We start from the raw sequence: 19,214 nt of genomic DNA, 5'->3' as shown, positions 1-19,214 counted from the left end.
AGCAGAGTGTACCACTAGGAGACATCTGTACCACCACAACTGAAAAACAAGCACAGCAGCAATCCCACCTGCCCAATTACAAATGGGAGACATTTGCATCAGATTTAAATAGCAGGAAGAAATTTCTATTTACAAAGCATCATCAGTCTTCTCCACCTCCATACAAAATTCATTTCAATCTGGTCATTACCAGCTGTGAGTTCTCATCCCTATAGTTGGCAGCAATATCTTGGTTTTCCATAGCACCTCCCAATAGTCCAGTAGAATAAGTCCTCAGGGGTTGATCAGCCTCTCTTGCCCATTTGAAGAGGTTCTCAACAATTCCTTCCTATAGTTAAGGGGGGAAAAAGAACAATTCAGAAGGTATAATACCCTTTTCAAAATTCAGCTAGATAAAATTCTGAATTTTTCTCATTTCCTTTCTTTCCAATTACCTCTCCTTACGCTGATCATCACCCACAAATTGGAATACTTTATTTTGAAATTCCTGAATATTTAAAAAAACATTTCTGAACAATTTCCAGTCATTATCATGATTAGTTAACACATAATACATGAAACAACAAAACATAGACTGCCCCAAGGAAAGATCATCATGTCACTAAAGACAAACAAAAATGGCACCTCCTAAAAATAAATTGTATGACCATATGACTGTCCTCAAATCCAATTACAACCCTAATCCATTACAATGTTCATGCTGATAAAGTCCCTTACCAACTTGGCTTCCTAGAATTTAGAGAAAATGCTTGAAAATATTAATGTAGACATATATTAGCCCTATATTTACCCACATGGCTCTCCATCATCACAAGACCTTAGAGCATGGAAAAAACCAAACTGGATCTTCTTTTTTCTTAGCTCTAACAAATTCTTTATCTCCCTACACCCTATGTTATAGGGTCAAAACCTAAGGTCAAAACTATTTTCCTGATTACTTCTGCCCACACTCTCATTCCCATTTAGCCCCATCCCTTCCCAGTTCCTATTCTTTTTTATCTTTGTTCCACTACAACTTCTAGAACACCCATTCTGTAATTAGCATACTTCCCTATATTTTCTCTCTCTTCTATTCTGACACTCATAACTTGATATTCTCTAGAAGATCAACCTACTCTTTTTACTGTAGATTGCTCCTTCCTTCATGCTTCCTGACATCAGAATTGAATAATGGATCTGTATTCAAACTCCTTGCAAACTGCCATCACTTCTAGACCCAACTTCTGCCACCACTATGAAACCTCTTCTTTTTTGAGACTGACTTCATGGAGAATTTTATCATCCAGTCCACATCTTTGGTGCTATAATCTACTGACCTCTAGAGCTGCTTACAACCTCCTTTCTAAGGGAGCTCCTTGCTACACCTGTCATCATACCTAAGGACTTCAAAATACAGTGATTTTCCTTTGAACACTCTTAGCCTGTCAGTTCATTATACTCCAACTCTCAGGGAAAATCTTTATTCCACCTCCACTATCTACAGGAATGGAAATACCTTAAATTCAATTCAATGAGTACTGATAAAAGCATTGAATATGTGTCAGACACTGTATTAGATTTCTGAGGATACAAAGACCAAAATGAAAACTACCTCTGTCCTCAAGAAGTTTACATTCTACTCATCATTAATAACTGTGCCATTTACATAATCTTAAAACCTGAATTCCCAACTTAGATAAAGAAGCACCTCTCTTTACACCTTTAACCTGTTCCACTTTCCCTAAACTTCACACTGTCTTCCTTATATCTTCAAGACTCTCCATCCCATTAGTTACCTTTCCTTTGGTCCCAGTGTCCTTGGTTCAGCTACATACTGTCCATTCCTAAATCCTTCACTCCCTTGTTTTTCTGCCACTTATATTTCCACAATCTTTAACTCTGGTTATGACCATCAACTGTGTTTACTCCTATTCTCAGACTTAAGACTACTGAGGAAAGCCATACTGGCATGTGGTTAGGCTCACTAAGTAACAACAAAAGCTGACACAGATAATCCTCTAATATTTGACCAACAGCATAACACAGTGGATAACAGAAAGACCTGAGTTTAAATCCTGCACCCAACACAAACTATGTCTGCAGGCAAGTCACTTAAAAGTTCATGACTTTTGACTATCTATGACTATATGTAAATTACAGGCAAGTTGATGATCTGCATTAATGAAATGAATTTGCATAACACAAGTTCTTAACATGAGTGAAATTGGAGCTCTGGACCAGAAAAAAAGAAAGAAAATCTAATGTGCCAAGCACTTTACACAATTAGCTCATTAATATCCACAGTAAGTTTGTATGGTAGGTACTAATGATATTATCACCCCTATTTTATAAATGAGGAAACTGAAGTTTCCAAGGGATTTCTCCATGATCAAACAACCAGGTGAGCTTCAAACCCAGTTCTCTTCAGAAATTAAATTCATTGCTTTTTCTACTCTACCAAACCATCTCCAAATCATGTTATTCAGTCTCAATTAAGTCCTCACTGCCACATGGTTATCCTTTCATTTTCCTCCTTCCCTTTTTCCCCACAATGGATGGTTCACCAAGCAGGGGAAGGAAGAAAGATAGATTTGGAAATTAGGGCATCGTAAAAACAAAAGTTATCAATGAAACAATTAAACAGGTAGCCCTTTGTTCCAAGGGGAAGCTTGGGAAACCACAACATTTTTTTTAAGGACTCTCATAGGATAATCCAATCCAATACTCTCTACTAGTTTAGTTCTTGGCCCAACTCATTGCCCATTTTGTAGTAGTTGATGAAAATGCATGAGCTCTTTAGACTGTCTAAATCTAAGTCATAGTCTGGCCTATAGGAACACTTCATTTATTTGTTTGTTTTTCCTCTATGAGTGATCAGGTTAAACTCTTTTAAGGGATTGTGAATCTGATCTAGAAGATTCTGCTGCAGTGTTCCAAAATTTAACATAAACAGTACAACCAGCAAAATCTATTAAGAATAATGGAGGACCTATTTCAAAATCCAATTCTTCTTGTGCAGCAAAATAACTGTATGGATATGTATACATATATTGTATTTAACATATACTTTAACATATTTAACATGTATTGGTCTACCTGCCATCTGGGGGGAAGGGAAGGAAGGAAGGGAAAAATTGGAACGAAAGGTTTTGCAATTATCAATGCTGAAAAATTACCCAGGCATATATCTATTAAATAAAAAGCTATAATATTAAAAAAAAAAAAAAAAAAAAAAAAGAATGGAAGACCTCTTCTAAAAGGAATACTTCTATGACTTTCACTTTGTGCTCAAAATCTCCATAACAAAAGCAAAACACAAGCTTTTTGTTGCACTTGTTTTTAACAGAGATGAATTCACCTACAAAGAAATTTGCTTAATTTTTGGGTGTGCAGGAGGGATACCTTACTGGAAGAGTCTAAGTTGGTATTCTGCTCTACTGAATCAAATGCTTTTTAGTCAACAATCAATACATACGGATTCTTGCTTTTGTCACATCTTTTAATCAGCTGTTTGATGGTAAATATGTGATCTAATATGGAGTTTCACTTAAAAAGCCTATTTGTTCTCTGCTAATATCCTCACCAAGTATGCCTTAAAAGCATATGGAGATTGTTCTCATAAAAGGTTTGTATGAGACAGCTAGGTGGCACAGTGGATAGAGCACCAGCCCTGAAGTCAGGAGGACCTGAGTTCAAATCTGATCTCAGATATTTAACACTTCCTAGCTGTGTGCCACTGGGCAAGTCACTTAACCCCAATTGCCTCAGCTCCCTCCCCCCCAAAAAAAAGAAAAATGAAAAGGTTTGTATGGATGGGAAAGTAGATTTTCTTAGTCACCTTTTATCGGGGGTACTGAAGACAGAAATTTTTCCTATGCCTTTTGTATCTTTCCCTCTTCAAATACTGTAAGAATCAATCTTTCAACGTCCTCATGATCATACAGTCTCCAGCAGTTGCTTTATCCCATCTTTATTCTCTTCAGTGCTACTTTCTACATCTTCTATAAGCACATCTGGAGTTATGGATGTTCAAGTCCCAAGTATAATTACTCCCTTGATGGAGAAGTGTTATTAAAAAAAAATCTTTGCAGATCTTTTAAATTAATGTATAGTCTTCTTTCCAGTTTCATTTTAAATGCGTTCAGGATGATTTTGCTTAGCTGAATCTCTTGCCAAGCTTTCTTTAAATTGGTTTTTATGAGGTGATACTCCAACCAAACTTCATCAGAAGATTTTAGAGACAAGTTTATCATTCAAATTGGGATTATATTTGGCTGCTATCCCCATTTGACCAAGAGGCAAAATGTTTGCTAAGACACTTTAGTGTCATTTAGTCTATTTGAAAGCCTACTGTCAATACATTCATCTAATTTATGTCTACTACTGAGATTTTCAGATTGCTTCATCTGACTCAAATTTAAATCTTACTTTTAATAAGATAATAATAGCTGAATATTTAGGATAAAATATCTGTCTACTTTGACCAAAGTCTATCATTAGAATGTTTGTAATGATTGATAGACAAACATGCTATTTATTAAGTAGTTACTATATATCAGGCACTGCAGTAAGTGCTGGGAATACAGATATAAGCAAAAATATAGTCCTTGCCCTCAAGAAGTTTTTATCCTAACAGAGGAAGAATTTAATAACTAAAAGGGAACTGAAAAGGGGTGAACATAAAAGTGAGGGTACAAAAGGAATCCAGGGAGTCATGAGCTGAACTAGTTTGGAAAGAGCATAGCTTACTCCATGAGAGCTAAAATCCATAAGAAAACAACAGAAATTTATGAATATAATTCTTTCTCCAACAGATAACCACACAAATGATAAGAATAGACAATCCTCAAAATAATTACAAATTCCACAAATTATCAATAACATATATGATTCAAAAACTTCCTAAAAAGTGTTCAAATTCTTTATAAGTCAGAAGAATAAAAATTAAAACAACTCACAACCACATTCAGATTATATTAGAAAGATAGTCAAAATGATAAAATTTAATCCTGGCAGGGTCTTATAAAAACGGACATATCATACTGATTCTGAACCTTCCTCATTGGTGCAATCCATTTGGAAAGCAACAAATAATACAAGCACTACAAAATTTTTCACACCCTTTGATCCAATAATCCCACTACGAAGACTATACCCTATAGATATTACTGACAGAAAAAAATTGTATAAAAATATTCCTCATATCACTTGTAATAGCAAAAATGTAGCAAGAAGCATATGACTAAGAACCATGTGATGTAAGTGGCTTAAACTATAATATGATAATAAAGGAACATTAATGTGTCATACAAGAAATGAAAATAGTGAAAAACACAAAGAATTATGGGGAAGCTTATATGAAGCAAAAAAAAAAAACAAACATTAAAAAATACTGACTAAGTTAGAACACTGAGTCTATAGTGGAAAGACACTGGCATTCATGCAAACTAGCAGTGTGACCCTGGGCAAATCATAATCTGGTCTACCTCAGTTTCCACATATGTAAAATGTGAATAACAAGATTATAAGGGCTTAACTCTCAGGGGTGTTGTGAAAATAAAATGAAATAATATTTGTATAGCACATTGCAAAACAATAAATTCTGGAAAAAACTATACAGAAAAAAATTTTCAAAATTAATTAGATAAATAATAGAATGAGACTATCATATTATATTCAATATACTTTTTTCCCCCTAAAAACAAACTAACAAGTTTAGTTTACTGTAAAATTTTTCTTGAGGCAACTAGGTAGCACAGTAGATAGAGCATTGGTCTTAAGAGTCAGAAGGACCTGAGTTCAAATTCAGCCTCAAACACTTTACCCTTACCAGCTACATGACCCTGAGCAAATCATGTAATACCAATTGCCTTGCCCCTCCTCCCCAAAAATTGTCTTGTTTGCACGAGTAGACTTGTGAAGATTAAATTTATAAGTTTTTGAAATAAGATGTCTAAAAACATTAAAGCAACAGATTTTGTTAAGCAAAATCTGTGTACATTATAAAGAACATAGTGGTATAGAATTTTAAAAATTCCCTAGTTATACACCTTTTTTTTAAATTAGATACCTTTTCTTGAAAGACAACAGCAGTTTCCAGCCCAGGCATGATATCTAACAAGAGTCTACAAGCAGCAGTGTTCAAAGGAGGCTCTCTACTTGTCATCACATATGCATTCACCAACTGTTAATAGAAACAAAGGAGTAATGTTAGTTAGAAATTCAATCTAGGCAAATTAAGGCAGTTGTAATAAACTCCATCAAAAAATTATGAAAGAACACTCTCACTCAAAACCTAATCTTTCAATTACTAACGGCTGCATTCAGGTATACAGCATTGAAGAAGTTAGCTGAGAACACACATCTTTTACAATAGTGTCCACAAAATATAATAACATGAAATACTTATAAAGATAAAAAAATTACATGATGAAAGATAATTTTTAAAATGTCAACTAAGCAACTATGGAAGTAAAGAACATAGAAGAGAAATGGGCCAATCATGTAAAAGAGAAATTCCCCACTCAGTTATCACAAATGTCATATGCAAGTGCTAGAAGACACTAGAAGCTAGTGTCAAGAGATCCTTGGCAATGACTAATCAACAACAACAACCAGAATCTCTGAATTCCAAATAAGTTTATATAAACAGATTTACAAAAAGGATAGAATGATTAAAACTTGTTTTGCAGTATAGCATAATTCCAATTCACAAGACAGATCACAGGGCAAAAAAATCAAATAATTAATTATTGAAAACATGGGTAATTTTTCCTATTCAGGAAAAAAAAAAAAAGATATCTTTCGACACTTTTCAGGTCAATGCTTTTACAAAAACATGTTGATTCTTAAAAAACAATTACAATGAGCCTCTACTTCCTCTACTATTCTTTAACCTTGTAACCTCAGGAATAGAGAAGTGATGTAAATACCCACATGCTTAAATCAAACATCTTGTCGAACTAAAAAAGAATCTCGGGATGTGTCTCATAGATCACCCTGAAGCTGAATAAATTTAAAGACGAATAAGAAAACACCTTAGCGAAAAGCGAAAAACTTACCACCAGGTATAAATTTACCACCAGGGAAACTCATTTAATATTTTTCTTCCAAATAAACTAACACTGTATAAAACAAATCCATCCCCTCTAATTCCCATTTAGCATAAACTAAATCACTAAAATAAATTAAATTAATTACAAAAGATAATAAAATTATAACATTTGTTGACTATAATATAAAGAAGAAATAAAAAGCAAACCTACTGCATTCATGAAATCATCATTCTTGAAGAGTATTCTCAATAGGTGGCCCAACATACATTCTGGATCAGCTCGCCCTGCCAAAACAAAAGGGGGTAACAAAAGTTTGAATTAGCCGTTCCATTTACTTCTACAAAGTCAGAATCTTGGATGGAGACAAAGAATAGTGATAAATACTTTTTTAAAAGGAAAGCAGGCAAAAAGTTATCAAACTGTGCATATTCTTTGATCCAGCAGTGTTACTATTGGGCTTATATCCCAAAGAGATCTTAAAGAGGGAAAGGGATCTGTATGTGCAAGAATGTTTGTGGCAGCCCTCTTTGAAGTGGCCAGAAACTGGAAATTGAGTGGATGCCCATCAATTGGAGAATGGCTGAATAAACTGTGGTATATTAATATTATGGAATATTATTGTTCCGTAAGAAATGACCAATAGGATGATTTCAGAAAGGCCTGGGGAGACTGACACGAACTAATGCTGAGTGAAATGAGCAGGATCAGGAGATCATTAGATACTTCAACAACAATACTACATGATGATCAATTCTAATGGAGCTGGCCATCTTCAGCAATGAAATGAACCAAATCAGTTCCAAAGGGAGCAGTAATGAACTGAACCAGCTACACCTAGGAAAAGAACTCTGGGAGGTGACTAAGAACCATTACATTGAATTCCCAATCCCTATATTTTTCCCTGTCTGCATATTTTTTTTTAAATTCCTTCACAGGCTAATTGTACAATATTTCAGAGTCCAATTCTTTTTTTACGGCAAAATAACGGTTTGGACATATAAACTTATTTTGTATTTAATTTATACTTTAATATATTTAACACATGCTGGTCATCCTACCATCTAGGGGACAGGGTGGTGGGAAGGAGGGGAAAAATTGGAATAAAAGGTTTGGCAGTTGTCGATGCTGTAAAATTATCCATGCACATAACTTGTAAAAATAAATAAATAAATAAATATTCTGAAGGAAAAAAAAAAAAGGAAAGCAAGGGGAGGCAAAGAAATGGGGGGTTAGAACAGAAAATTTAAAAAATAAAATCTGACTGGATTTCAGAAGTCATAGTCAGTCAATTCAATAAACATTTATCAGGGTCACATTGCCAGGCCCTATACCAAGCAATGGGAGTAAAAAAGCAAAATACAATCATTGCTCTCAAGCTCACAATCTAACAGGGAGCACAACATGCAAACAATTATGTTCAAACTAGATAGATACAGGATAAAGTGGAGATGACCAAAAGAGGAAAGGAAATAGATTAAGGAAAATCAGAAAAGGTTTCCCATAGAAGGTGAAATTTTAGTTGGGGCTTCAAGGAAGAAAGGAAGCAGAAAGAAGAAGTGAGAGAGAGAAGGGGCATTTTAAAGGGGAATTTCTGAAGTGCACCATGTTATTATTCCCAGTACTAAATGTGGAATCAGAGAATCTGAATTCAAATGTCACTTTATTTAACTTGTGTGACTCTGGCAAGCCACATAACTTCTCTGGGTCTCTGATTTTTTTCAACTGTAAGATAAGAAAGTAGGACAAGGTCTTGCACAGGATTCCATTACAGCTCTAAATCTATGATCTTATGAATTCTGGTCTAACAAAAAATAGAGCTGAGGAGGCTGTATTATAGGATTTTTTAAAAAATTATCTAAATCCTCCAGCCAAGTACTAGGTTAAAACGGTTAAAGAGACTTTTGGAGGGGTACAAAATATACAACTGGAAGAAAAGACTAATTTCATAACTATCCTTTCTCAGTGGGGGGAAAAAAAGCATTAAGAGAGTAGTAACATCTCCTTTCATTAGCAAAAATATTTTCCAAAAAATCACCAGTTAATTGGTCACCAAGTTCTAGAAAGATAACAGTCAATGATATATTAATTTCTTATCTACACTCTTGACTACAGACAAAAAAGAAGAGCAAGCTGTTGATTTAGATTATGTATAATAATAATAATATTCATACTATTTTTAATGTACATCAGGCACTGTACTACACATTTTACAAATGTTATCTCATTTGATCTTCACAACTACTCTGAGAGGTATGTGCTATTATTATCTCCATTTTCCTGACAAAGAAACAGAGGCAAACAGAGGTTGTAACTTGCCCAGGGTATACAGTCAGTGTCTGAGATTGAATTTGAACTCAAATCTTCCTGACTCCAGACCCAGTGTTCTATCCCACTGTGCCATCTAATTTCCTCTAAATATGCCCAAACTAAGATTAAAAGAGAGGTGGGATTTTTTTTTTCATTTTAATAATCACTATTAATTGATTAAATTAAATTTTAATTTAATTTATTTATTATTTAATTTAATAAAGGCCATCATTTTGGTTTCCTTTTAGGACTCAACATGACAAAACCTCACTGATAGTTTTGGGTTACTAAAAAAAAAAAAGTGACTGAAAGCTACAAAGAGTAAAATTTTGCTATTGACTATAAATGGAAGTCACAAAGTGTATTAGAGAAAACAAAAATCAATAACAAAATATTTCTAAATGCAAAAACCTCTGAGATCATTTAATCTATTCAATTTTCAATCGATTCAATTTTTACAAATTAAAAAACTAAACTTTCATGTTATTACTATTAACAGAATTAACAGAATGACTAATTTTAAAATTGTAAAAGAAAAAATATTCTGCCTTTTCCATTCTCATATCTTCCCATTTTCTTCTGATATCTATTTCCTATTCAAAATTTCTTTCATAATTCCCCTATTTTAATGATTCCTATTTTAATCATATCTCATCACACTCTGAGGCATTTACTAAATTTATGTGATATCAACTAAATGTATTTTCATTTCTGTAAAGTTACATAGAAAACTAGTCAAAGTATGACAAATATTCTAATACAAATCTTTTGGGTACTCCCATTTCAAAATGTCTAGTCAATATACTTGTACTTGAGAACAAAACTAACAATGTCAAAGATGCCAAGAAATAAATAGTTAAGAAATTATTTTTTTCTTTCATAGTTTGCATCTTTATTCCTATTATTCACAAATATTCCAAATTTCAATTTTTTTTTTTTTTAAAAAAGGAAGGTATAAAACAATGGGAAGGGGTCCCAATCTAAAGTCAGATCCTGGCTTCAAATCCTGGCCTTATCCATTTATTACTTGTGTGACACAGAACAAGTCAAAATTTCTACATACCTTGGTTTCTTTCTTTTGTTGGGGGGGGGGGAAGGGAGGAAGGGGGAACAATTGAGATTAAATTACTTGCTGAGGGTCACATAACTAGTAAGTATCTGAGGCTAGATTTACTCTAGTAAATGGTGGGTGTTCTGACTCCAGAGCTGATGCTGTCTACTAGCTGCCTCTCCCTTTTTTCAGTTTCTCTTTAAAAATGAAATGGAGACTTTCTAACTTTCTTTCCTCCTTCCTCATCAATAAAAATAACAGCCAGAAGAATCAGGGGCAGAGCCAAAATGGCAGAATAAAGGGAGGGTCTCACCTGAGCTCTCTCAAATTCCCCTCTAAACAACTTTAATCCCTCAAAACAAATTCTAGAACAAGAGAACAAACAAAAGGATGAGGGAAACTATTTTCCAGTCCAAGACAACTTAGAATATAGGCAGAAAAGATCTGCCTCACTGGGGTGAAAGTAAAATGCAACTGATGCAGGCTGTACAAGCTAGCAGCAAACTGGGGGGACGATGGCATAGATGTGGTGGTTTCCAGAGCTCTCGACCCACAGATGATAAGGGAATCAAGCAACTGGTCAGGAGACTGTGAGAGACCCTTCACTGGCACTGAGTGCAGGATCCTATCACATTTCCAAATAGAGTTACAAGTAGCAGTCCCAAAATGAGGATGAGCACTAATACACTAAAGTATAAGGCCACAGGGAAGTGTGAGATCCTAGTCACAGTTTGCAAAGTGGAAAAGAATATTTGTGGCCACTCACAATTTAGACTATAGGGCAGAAGAAGAGGGACTACACCTCCCCTTAGATCATACCATCTTGGAAGAATTGAAAACTTATCTGAAATTTGGGACAGTACCCCTCCATCCCAGGAGTAGTGTCCAATTTTAACATAAAGTTATGTCAAAAAATAAGCTAGGAAAATGAGCAAGTCCCCTCCCTCCCCCCCAAAAAAGAAGAACTTGCTAGCAATAAGTGTTACTATGGTGACAAAGAAGATTAAAACACAAACTCAGAAGAAGACAACAAAATCAAAACAATTACACACAAAGCTTCAAAGAAAAATGGGAATTGGTCTCAGGCCCAAAAAGAATTCCTGGAAGAGCTTCATAAGGAGCTCCTCAAAATCAAATAATAAGACCTTTAGAGGAAAAATGAAAAAGAAAAATGATAGTCATGGCAAAAAGCAACAAAGAGTCAACAGCTTGGAAAAGGAGACACGAAAAATACTCAAGAAAAGAGCACTTTCCAAATTAATAAGCTAAATGCTAAAACACCACAAAAATTCACTCGAGAACTAAATCCTTAAAAAGCACATTTTAACCAATCAAAAAAAGATGGGAAAAATTTACTTTGGAAAACAAATCCCTGAAAACTAGAAATGTACAAATGGAAATGGAGACACTAAATCTCACTAAACAAAATCATTCCTTATGAATTACAATAGGGCAATTGGAAGTTATCAAGAAACAATCAAACAAAATCAAAATCAAAAAAAGATAATAGGAAATATCTCATTGGAAAAATAACCTGGAAAACAGATCTAAGAGAAATCATTTAAGAATTAAATGATTTTAAAAATCACTTCCTTAAAAAGATAACAAAATGGAAACCTAGGAATATCACAGACAAAATCCAGAACTCCCAAGTTACAGAAAAAACATTGCAAGTAGCCAGAAAGAACAATTCAAATATTGTGGTGCTACAGTTGGGATAACACAAGATTTAGCAGCTTCTATATTAAAGAATTGGAGGGCTTAAAATATAATATTCTCAAAGGGAAAGGAGATAGGATTACAACCAAGAATTAAATACCCAGAAAATCTCAGTATAATCCTTTGGGGTGGGGGAGTGGGGATAGAGGAGAGAATGGGGGAAAGGAGGGAAATATATTTAATGAAATAAAGGACTTTAAAGTATTCCTGATAAAAAGACCAAGTAGGAAATTTGACTTTCAAGTCAAGACTCAAGAAAAGCATAAAAAAGGTAACATGAAAGAGAAAATATAAGGGATTCAATAAGATAAACTGTTTATTTTTACATGGGAAAAGGATAACTAAAAATCCTATGAACTCTGATATCAAATATGGGATGATATCTAAAAAAAAAAAATTAAATTAAATTAAGAAGAAAAAAGGATGCACTGGGAAAAGGGGGAAGAGAGAGGTTAGAATGGGATAAATTCTCACATAAAAAGAGTAAAAGAGCTTTTACAGTGTTGGGGAAGGTGGTTTTAGGATGTGATGGACAACACTTGAGCTTTACTCTTACCCGAATTGTCTCAAAATGGGCAATGGCATACACACTCAGTTAGGTACAGAAATTTAGCTCACTATACAAGGAAGTAGGAAGGAAAGCAAATAGGAGGAGGAAGACTGAAAGAAGAAAGGGCAAAATGGGAAAGGCAGTAGTGGGAAACAAAACACTTTTTAGGAGGGACACAGTGAAAGGAGAAAAAAAAGAATAAACAGAAGGGGAAAAACACTCTTTTGCAAGCTTATGAATGTTGAGTATTTTTGAACTATAAGGACCTAATCACAGATCACTTAGTTTAGCCTTCTCATGGCTGTTTAGTGGGGCAGTTGTGGAGATAAAGTGATTTATGCAGAGGCAGAACCATGTTTACAGAGTAACTGATAAAAAATATTTTACAGAAAGTTTCTCTGATAAAGGCCTAATTTCTCAAATATAAGGATAACTGAATCAAATTTATAAGAATACAAGTCATTCCCCAATTGATAAATAGTTAAAGAATAAATAGACTAGTGATGGAAAGAACCATCCATATCCATAGAGAGAATAATGGAGACTGAATGTGGATAAAAGCATAGTATTTTCACCTTTTTTATTGTTGTTATTGTTTGTTTGCTTGTTTTTTTCTTTCTCATTTTTTTCTCTTTTGATCTCACTTTCCTCACGCAGCATGACAAATGTGGAAATATGTTTAGAAGAATTGCACATGTTTAACCTATATTGGATAACTTGCTGTCTAGAGGAGGAGGGAGGAGAGATGGAGGGAAAAAAATTTGGAACACGAGGTTTTATAAAGGTGAATGTTGAAAATAATCTTATCATGTATTATGAAAAATAAAAGGCTATTATAAAATAGTCAAAGGATATGAACAGGCAACTTTCAAAAGAATAAAAGCTAGCTATAGTTATATGAAAAAATGGTCTAAATCACTAATGATTTAGAGAAATGCAAATTAAAACAACACTGAGACACCATTTCTCACTTATTATATTGGTTAATATAAAAAAAAAAAAAAAAGGAAAAATAACATACTGGAAGGGATATGGGAAAAATCTGAACCTTAAAGCACGGTTAGTAAAGTTATGAACTGATCCAACATTCTGAGGAACAATACAGAACAATACAGTACAAAGGACTATAAAATCACACATAGCCCTTTAACAAAGCAATACAACTACTAAGTCTGCATCCCCAAAAGATTTAAAAAAAAAAGGGGGGGGGGACTTATCTGTACAAAAATATTTGGAGAATGTTATGGAATATTATTGTTCTGTAAGAAATGACCAACAAGATGAATACAGAGAAGCTTGGAGAGAATTACATGAACTGATGCTAAGTGAAATGAGCAGAACCAAGAGATCATTATATACGTCAACAACGATACTGTATGAAGATGTAATCTGATGGAAGTGGATTTATTTGACAAAGAGACCTAATTCAGTTTCAATTGATCAATGATGGACAGAAGCAGCTACACCCAAAGAAAAAACACTGGGAAATGAATGTAAACTATTTGCATTTTTGTTTTTCTTCCCAGGTTATTTCTACCTTCTGAATCCAATTCTCCCTGTGCAACAAGAAAACTGTTTGGATCTGTACACATACATTGTATCTAGGATATACTAGGACATATTCAACATATATAGGACTGCTTGCCATTCAGGGGAGGGCGTGGAGGGTGGGAGGGAAAAATCGGAACAGAAGTGAGTGCAAGGGATAATGTTGTAAAAAAAAAATTACCCTGCCATGGATTCTGTCAATAAAAAGTTACTATAATAATTTAAAAAAAAATATTTGGAGCAGATCTTTTTGTGGTGACAAAGAATCAGAAATCGAGAGGCAACCCTATCAACCAGGGAACAGATGAATCAGCTGTGGTGCATGTAATTGTGATAGAATATTATGCTATAAGAAATGAGCAACAGGATGCTTTCAGAAAATCATGGAAAAGATTTATAGGAACTGATGCAAAGTGAAGTGAGTAGAACTAAGAGAATAATAACAGCAATATTTTAAGATGATCAACTGTGAATGACTTAGCTATTCTCAGCAATACAATGATCCAAGACTGTACAAATGGACTTGTGATGAAAAAAAATTATCCATCTCCAGAGAAAGAATTGATGGGAGTCTGAATGGAGATCAAAGCATACTTTTTTAAAACTTTGTTTTTCTTGAGGGTTTTTTTTAATCTATATTTTCTGTCACAAAATAGCCAATATGAAAAAATGTTTTGGATGATTGTTCATGGTTAGCCTATATTAAATTGCTTGTCTTATCAATGAGAAGACTAGGGAGTAAGAAAATTGAGAACTCAATCTAAAAAAAAAAATTAAAAATTGTTTTTACATGTGATTGAAAAAAAATTTTTTTAATGAAATGAGATGGAACTAGAGTAAATAACCTGTAAAATCCCTTCTAGTTCCAATATATTATAAAAGCTGCTTGAGGAAAAGTAAGTTTCATTTTTTTTTTTGTATCTCCAAACCCTAGGATATTACTTGCACATGGTAGACACTTTTAAAATGTTTACTGAGTTAATTCAACTAGAATTCTGTTTACCAGACCTATATTCAATATTTAAATTTCTCCCACATCTGAGACTTTTAGGAAAATGATAATAAAAAGTAATAGTCAATAGTTCTAACTACTGGGCAATGGAAGAGAAAACAACAGCAACAACAACAAAAATTAGCAATATATAGCCCTTTAAGGTTTACAAAGTGTTTTACAAATACTATCACATTTTATAGTCACAACAACCCTGAAAGATAGGAATTATTATTATTTCTATTTTACAAGTAAGGAAACTGAAACAAAGAGCAGTTAAGTAGCTTGTCCAGTGTCATCCATTTAATAACTGTATAAGGTAACATTTGAACTCAGGTCTTCCTGAGTCCAGCAGTCCATCCACTACTGTACCACCTAACTGCCTCTAAAAATAGCAATGAAGTTCCCTATAATAACTAATAAAACTTCAGGATCTATACCATCAGACTGAATTACTGTGAAAGCATAAAATCTCAATAAAATCCAAGAAACAATCTAGAATTTTAGTAGAAATGTCATTGAAATCTATCTATTCTTTGACCAATGCTACCACTATTTGGCAACATACTAAGGAAGGCTGTGTTATTGTGAAGTTCCATTACAATTTGCTATCCAATCATTTGTGATCCCATTTGAGGTTTTCTTGGCAAAAATACTAGAGTGGCTTGCCATTTCCTTCTCTAGCTCATTTTACAGATGAAGAATTTGAGGCAAAAATATGATAAAACTAATTTCCTAGGGTCACACAACTAGGAAGTACCTCATGAGGGTTGACGTACCTGAGACCAGATTTAAATTTAGGAAGATGAATCTTCCTAACTCCAGGCCTAGCAACACTATCCACTGTGCCGTAGTGGATTATAATTAGCCCAAAATAAAAACCAAAATTACTATAAACAGTATAATCTAGCAGAGAGAGGTTTAGAATCTAAAGAGTCAGGAGATAGGCACATTCTTTTAGGATCTATCCCCAATCCCACAACTTAGATTGCATTATTCAACATTCTCTTGCAAGCCTCTCTAAATGCCTATGATTTTGAGCTGTAAGGACATGATCACAGATCATTCAGTTTAGCCTTCTCATTGTTTTCCAGTGGGAATTGTGGAGACTAAGTGGCTTATGCAGAATAAGGCCCATGTTTCAGTACTGTTCCTTGAATTCCATGTCGAGCAGTCTTTGTACTATATCCCAAGGATGCTGCTAGACTTTTTCTGTAACAATACTATATTATAGTAACATCTTACACTCTGAGACAAGTGCCATGACAGCAGGTGTCACAAAATATTTTATCTAAACTTTGTATCAACCTCATGTCTAGCATACAGTAGGCACTTAATGTTTATAATTAATACTGTTATAGAATAAATGGTTGCTTTGTTGCCAAAGTTAACCAAACCCTAAAACATTGATAATGCCATTATCTAAAAAGCATAATAGCTTATGGGGGGGGGGGGGAGAACAAAGAATGTGGGGGGAAAATTCACTGCACAGATTTTTTTGGTTTTCAGGGAAAAAACCAAAAAAAAAAAAAAAACAAGTTCTCAGAACCTTACATACACACACACACATACATACATATATATACATATACATATATATATATATATGCCAAATGTGAACCTTTTATGAGCCAATCAGGTTAAGCAAAATCCACTTCAAGTTTCTAAACAAGATGCTTTTTGAGTGTAAAAGATATCCTACCTTCAAAGGGTTACACATGCTTCTATTAAACATTACACATGCTTCTAGTTCCCCCAGAATTTACTATTTTTCTTCTCCCTTCATTTTTACCACGTTTCAAATTTCTAGAAACTTTGCAAAAATCGAAAGACAATCCCATTTTCCTCAGAAACAAACCAGGCAACATGTGAACTTGATCTGAACTAATCGAAGTAATTGGGGAAAGGCAATCTAATAATATACAACATTTATTTCCATTGGCAGCTTTCTTATATTACAATGATCAAGACACAAGAATCAAGAAAAAGAGATCTTACCAGGATGTCTATCATCAAATGGATCTGGATCTCCCTTACGATATTCTTCAGTTTCTTTTTCAATCAACTCTGACATCCTAATACAAAAGGAGAAAAACATTCTAGTCATAAACTGACAATCACACCAAAAATGCAACTTCCCCTATGACAAGCAGTCAACCAATTAGAACATAAGCTCCTTCAGAGTACTGATTTTTTCATTCTTATTATTTGTATCCCTGAAGCCAAGCACAGTGCCTGAAACATGGCAAGAACTTAAACTTATTGACTGAAATCACATTTGTAAAAAGAAAGCCCCTAATAGGAAAAGGGGATATTTCCTGATATATATGTAAATATTTTTCATAAAACATTAGCCTAACATTACAGTGAAACATAATCAAGATTTGTCCCTTTCTTTCAAACACAAGCATGATAGCCCTGAACCAAACATATAAACAGGTTGTTTTTGTTTGTCCAAACCACTTTAAAGAAACAATCAAGCAAGAGAAACACACACAAATAACCATTTTTACAAGAAAAGAAAAATAAGGGGCAAACTCCAAGAATCAGGAAATAGGAGCAAATTGGAAAAAAGAATCACAAGCTAAGGTCTAAAAGTGCAACCAGAAATTAAGAACGATCACATTTTTCTGAGGTAAAAAAAACTTCAAATTTACCATTTAAAAAAATTTAAGTTGAGGAAGACTAGTAAAGCAACACTTGAGATTCAAACCTCAGTTGAGCCTCTTTAGAAAAGATAAGAAATCAAGGACTTGCTAACCCTGAACTCCATAATAATTGCCACACTAACTGGTCTGAACCCACAGATAAAAAGGAATTCAGAATTCCATAGTTTCAGATAGCATAGTGCATTGAGACCCTTTTTAATCCATTCCTCCTACTTCTCTCAGCAGTCTCTTCAAATTATGATCCAAGAGGGTGTTACCAAATTCTCCTGACAACCAAGGGAATCAGTAACAACATAGTAAGTAGACTATATCTACTACATGAGCCTTAACTCTCAAATTCCAATGAATTCCCCCAAAATGATTTTTTCCATTTAGTCACTACATTGACCTCTGTTTAGCCAATCCAAACAAGTTTTGCTAACTTCCTAATAGATACAGATTTTTCCTTCACAAAAACTATAATACCTGCAATTATTGGTATCCCAAGGAAACTGTAAAGGAGGGAAAAGGACTTACATGTGCAAAAGTATTTGTAGCAGCTCTTTTTGTGGTGGCAAAGAATTGAAAAATGAGTAAATGCCCATCATTTGGGGAATGGCTGAATAAGTTATGGTATATGAAAGTAATGAAATATTATTGTTCTATGAAAAATGACTTATTGGCTGATTTCAGAAAAGCCTGGAAAGATTTTCATGAACTGAGGCTGAATGAAATAAGCCCAACCAGAAATACATTATGTATAATTATATATGTACATATGCACACATAAACATTATGTATAATAACAACATATTATGTACAATAACAGCAAGAATGTGCGATGATCAACTGTGAAAGTTTTGGTTCTTCTCAGTAGTTCAGGAATCCCAAGGCAATCACAATAAACTTTAAATCGAAAATGTTATCTGCATCCAGAGACAGAACTATGGAGACTGAATGTAAATCAACACACTTCTAGCTCTAGGAAATAATAAGTAAAAAATTAGCTACATCTACTACTATATATTAACCGCATGATGCTACAAGAAAGCCATAAAAGTCTTTTTTGATGAACTGATTCTACCATTATACTGTGTGATGTAGTGAAATGTGGATTTGACTGGGAATCAAGAAGACCTGAAATCAAAAATCAGCCTCCTCATTTACTAGCTGTGTGAACCAAGATAACTCAACTTAATATTCCTCAGCCTCAGTTTTCTAATCTGTAAAATGGAGATAATAACATCCACTTTAAAATGCTATGAACATTAAATAACACAGACAAAGTGCAAACTTTAAAGCAATAGATGTATTTAGGTACTACAACATATAAACTGTTGTTAGTGAATCATTTCAATCATGTCTA

At 33.9% G+C, this 19,214-nt stretch overlaps 1 protein-coding gene across 9 annotated transcripts in view; it reads right to left on the bottom strand.

Annotated features, from left to right (window-relative positions):
- Positions 1–19,214, bottom strand: part of DCAF1 (DDB1 and CUL4 associated factor 1) — an 83,133-nt gene that overhangs the window by 47,525 nt on the left and 16,394 nt on the right. For all 9 annotated transcript variants that reach the window (XM_031958593.1, XM_031958575.1, XM_031958584.1 and 6 more), the window contains exons 3-6: positions 17,199–17,275; positions 7,245–7,318; positions 6,050–6,163; positions 191–328 (exon numbers count right to left, since the gene is read on the bottom strand). In XM_031958593.1, the coding sequence (XP_031814453.1) occupies positions 191–328; positions 6,050–6,163; positions 7,245–7,318; positions 17,199–17,275 (403 nt within the window). The remainder of the gene's footprint in view (positions 1–190; positions 329–6,049; positions 6,164–7,244; positions 7,319–17,198; positions 17,276–19,214) is intronic.

Source organism: Sarcophilus harrisii, chromosome 1, assembly GCF_902635505.1.
Source record: "Sarcophilus harrisii chromosome 1, mSarHar1.11, whole genome shotgun sequence".
NCBI classification, from domain to species: Eukaryota; Metazoa; Chordata; class Mammalia; order Dasyuromorphia; family Dasyuridae; genus Sarcophilus; species Sarcophilus harrisii.
This window is presented reverse-complemented; position numbering and strand designations above follow the sequence as displayed.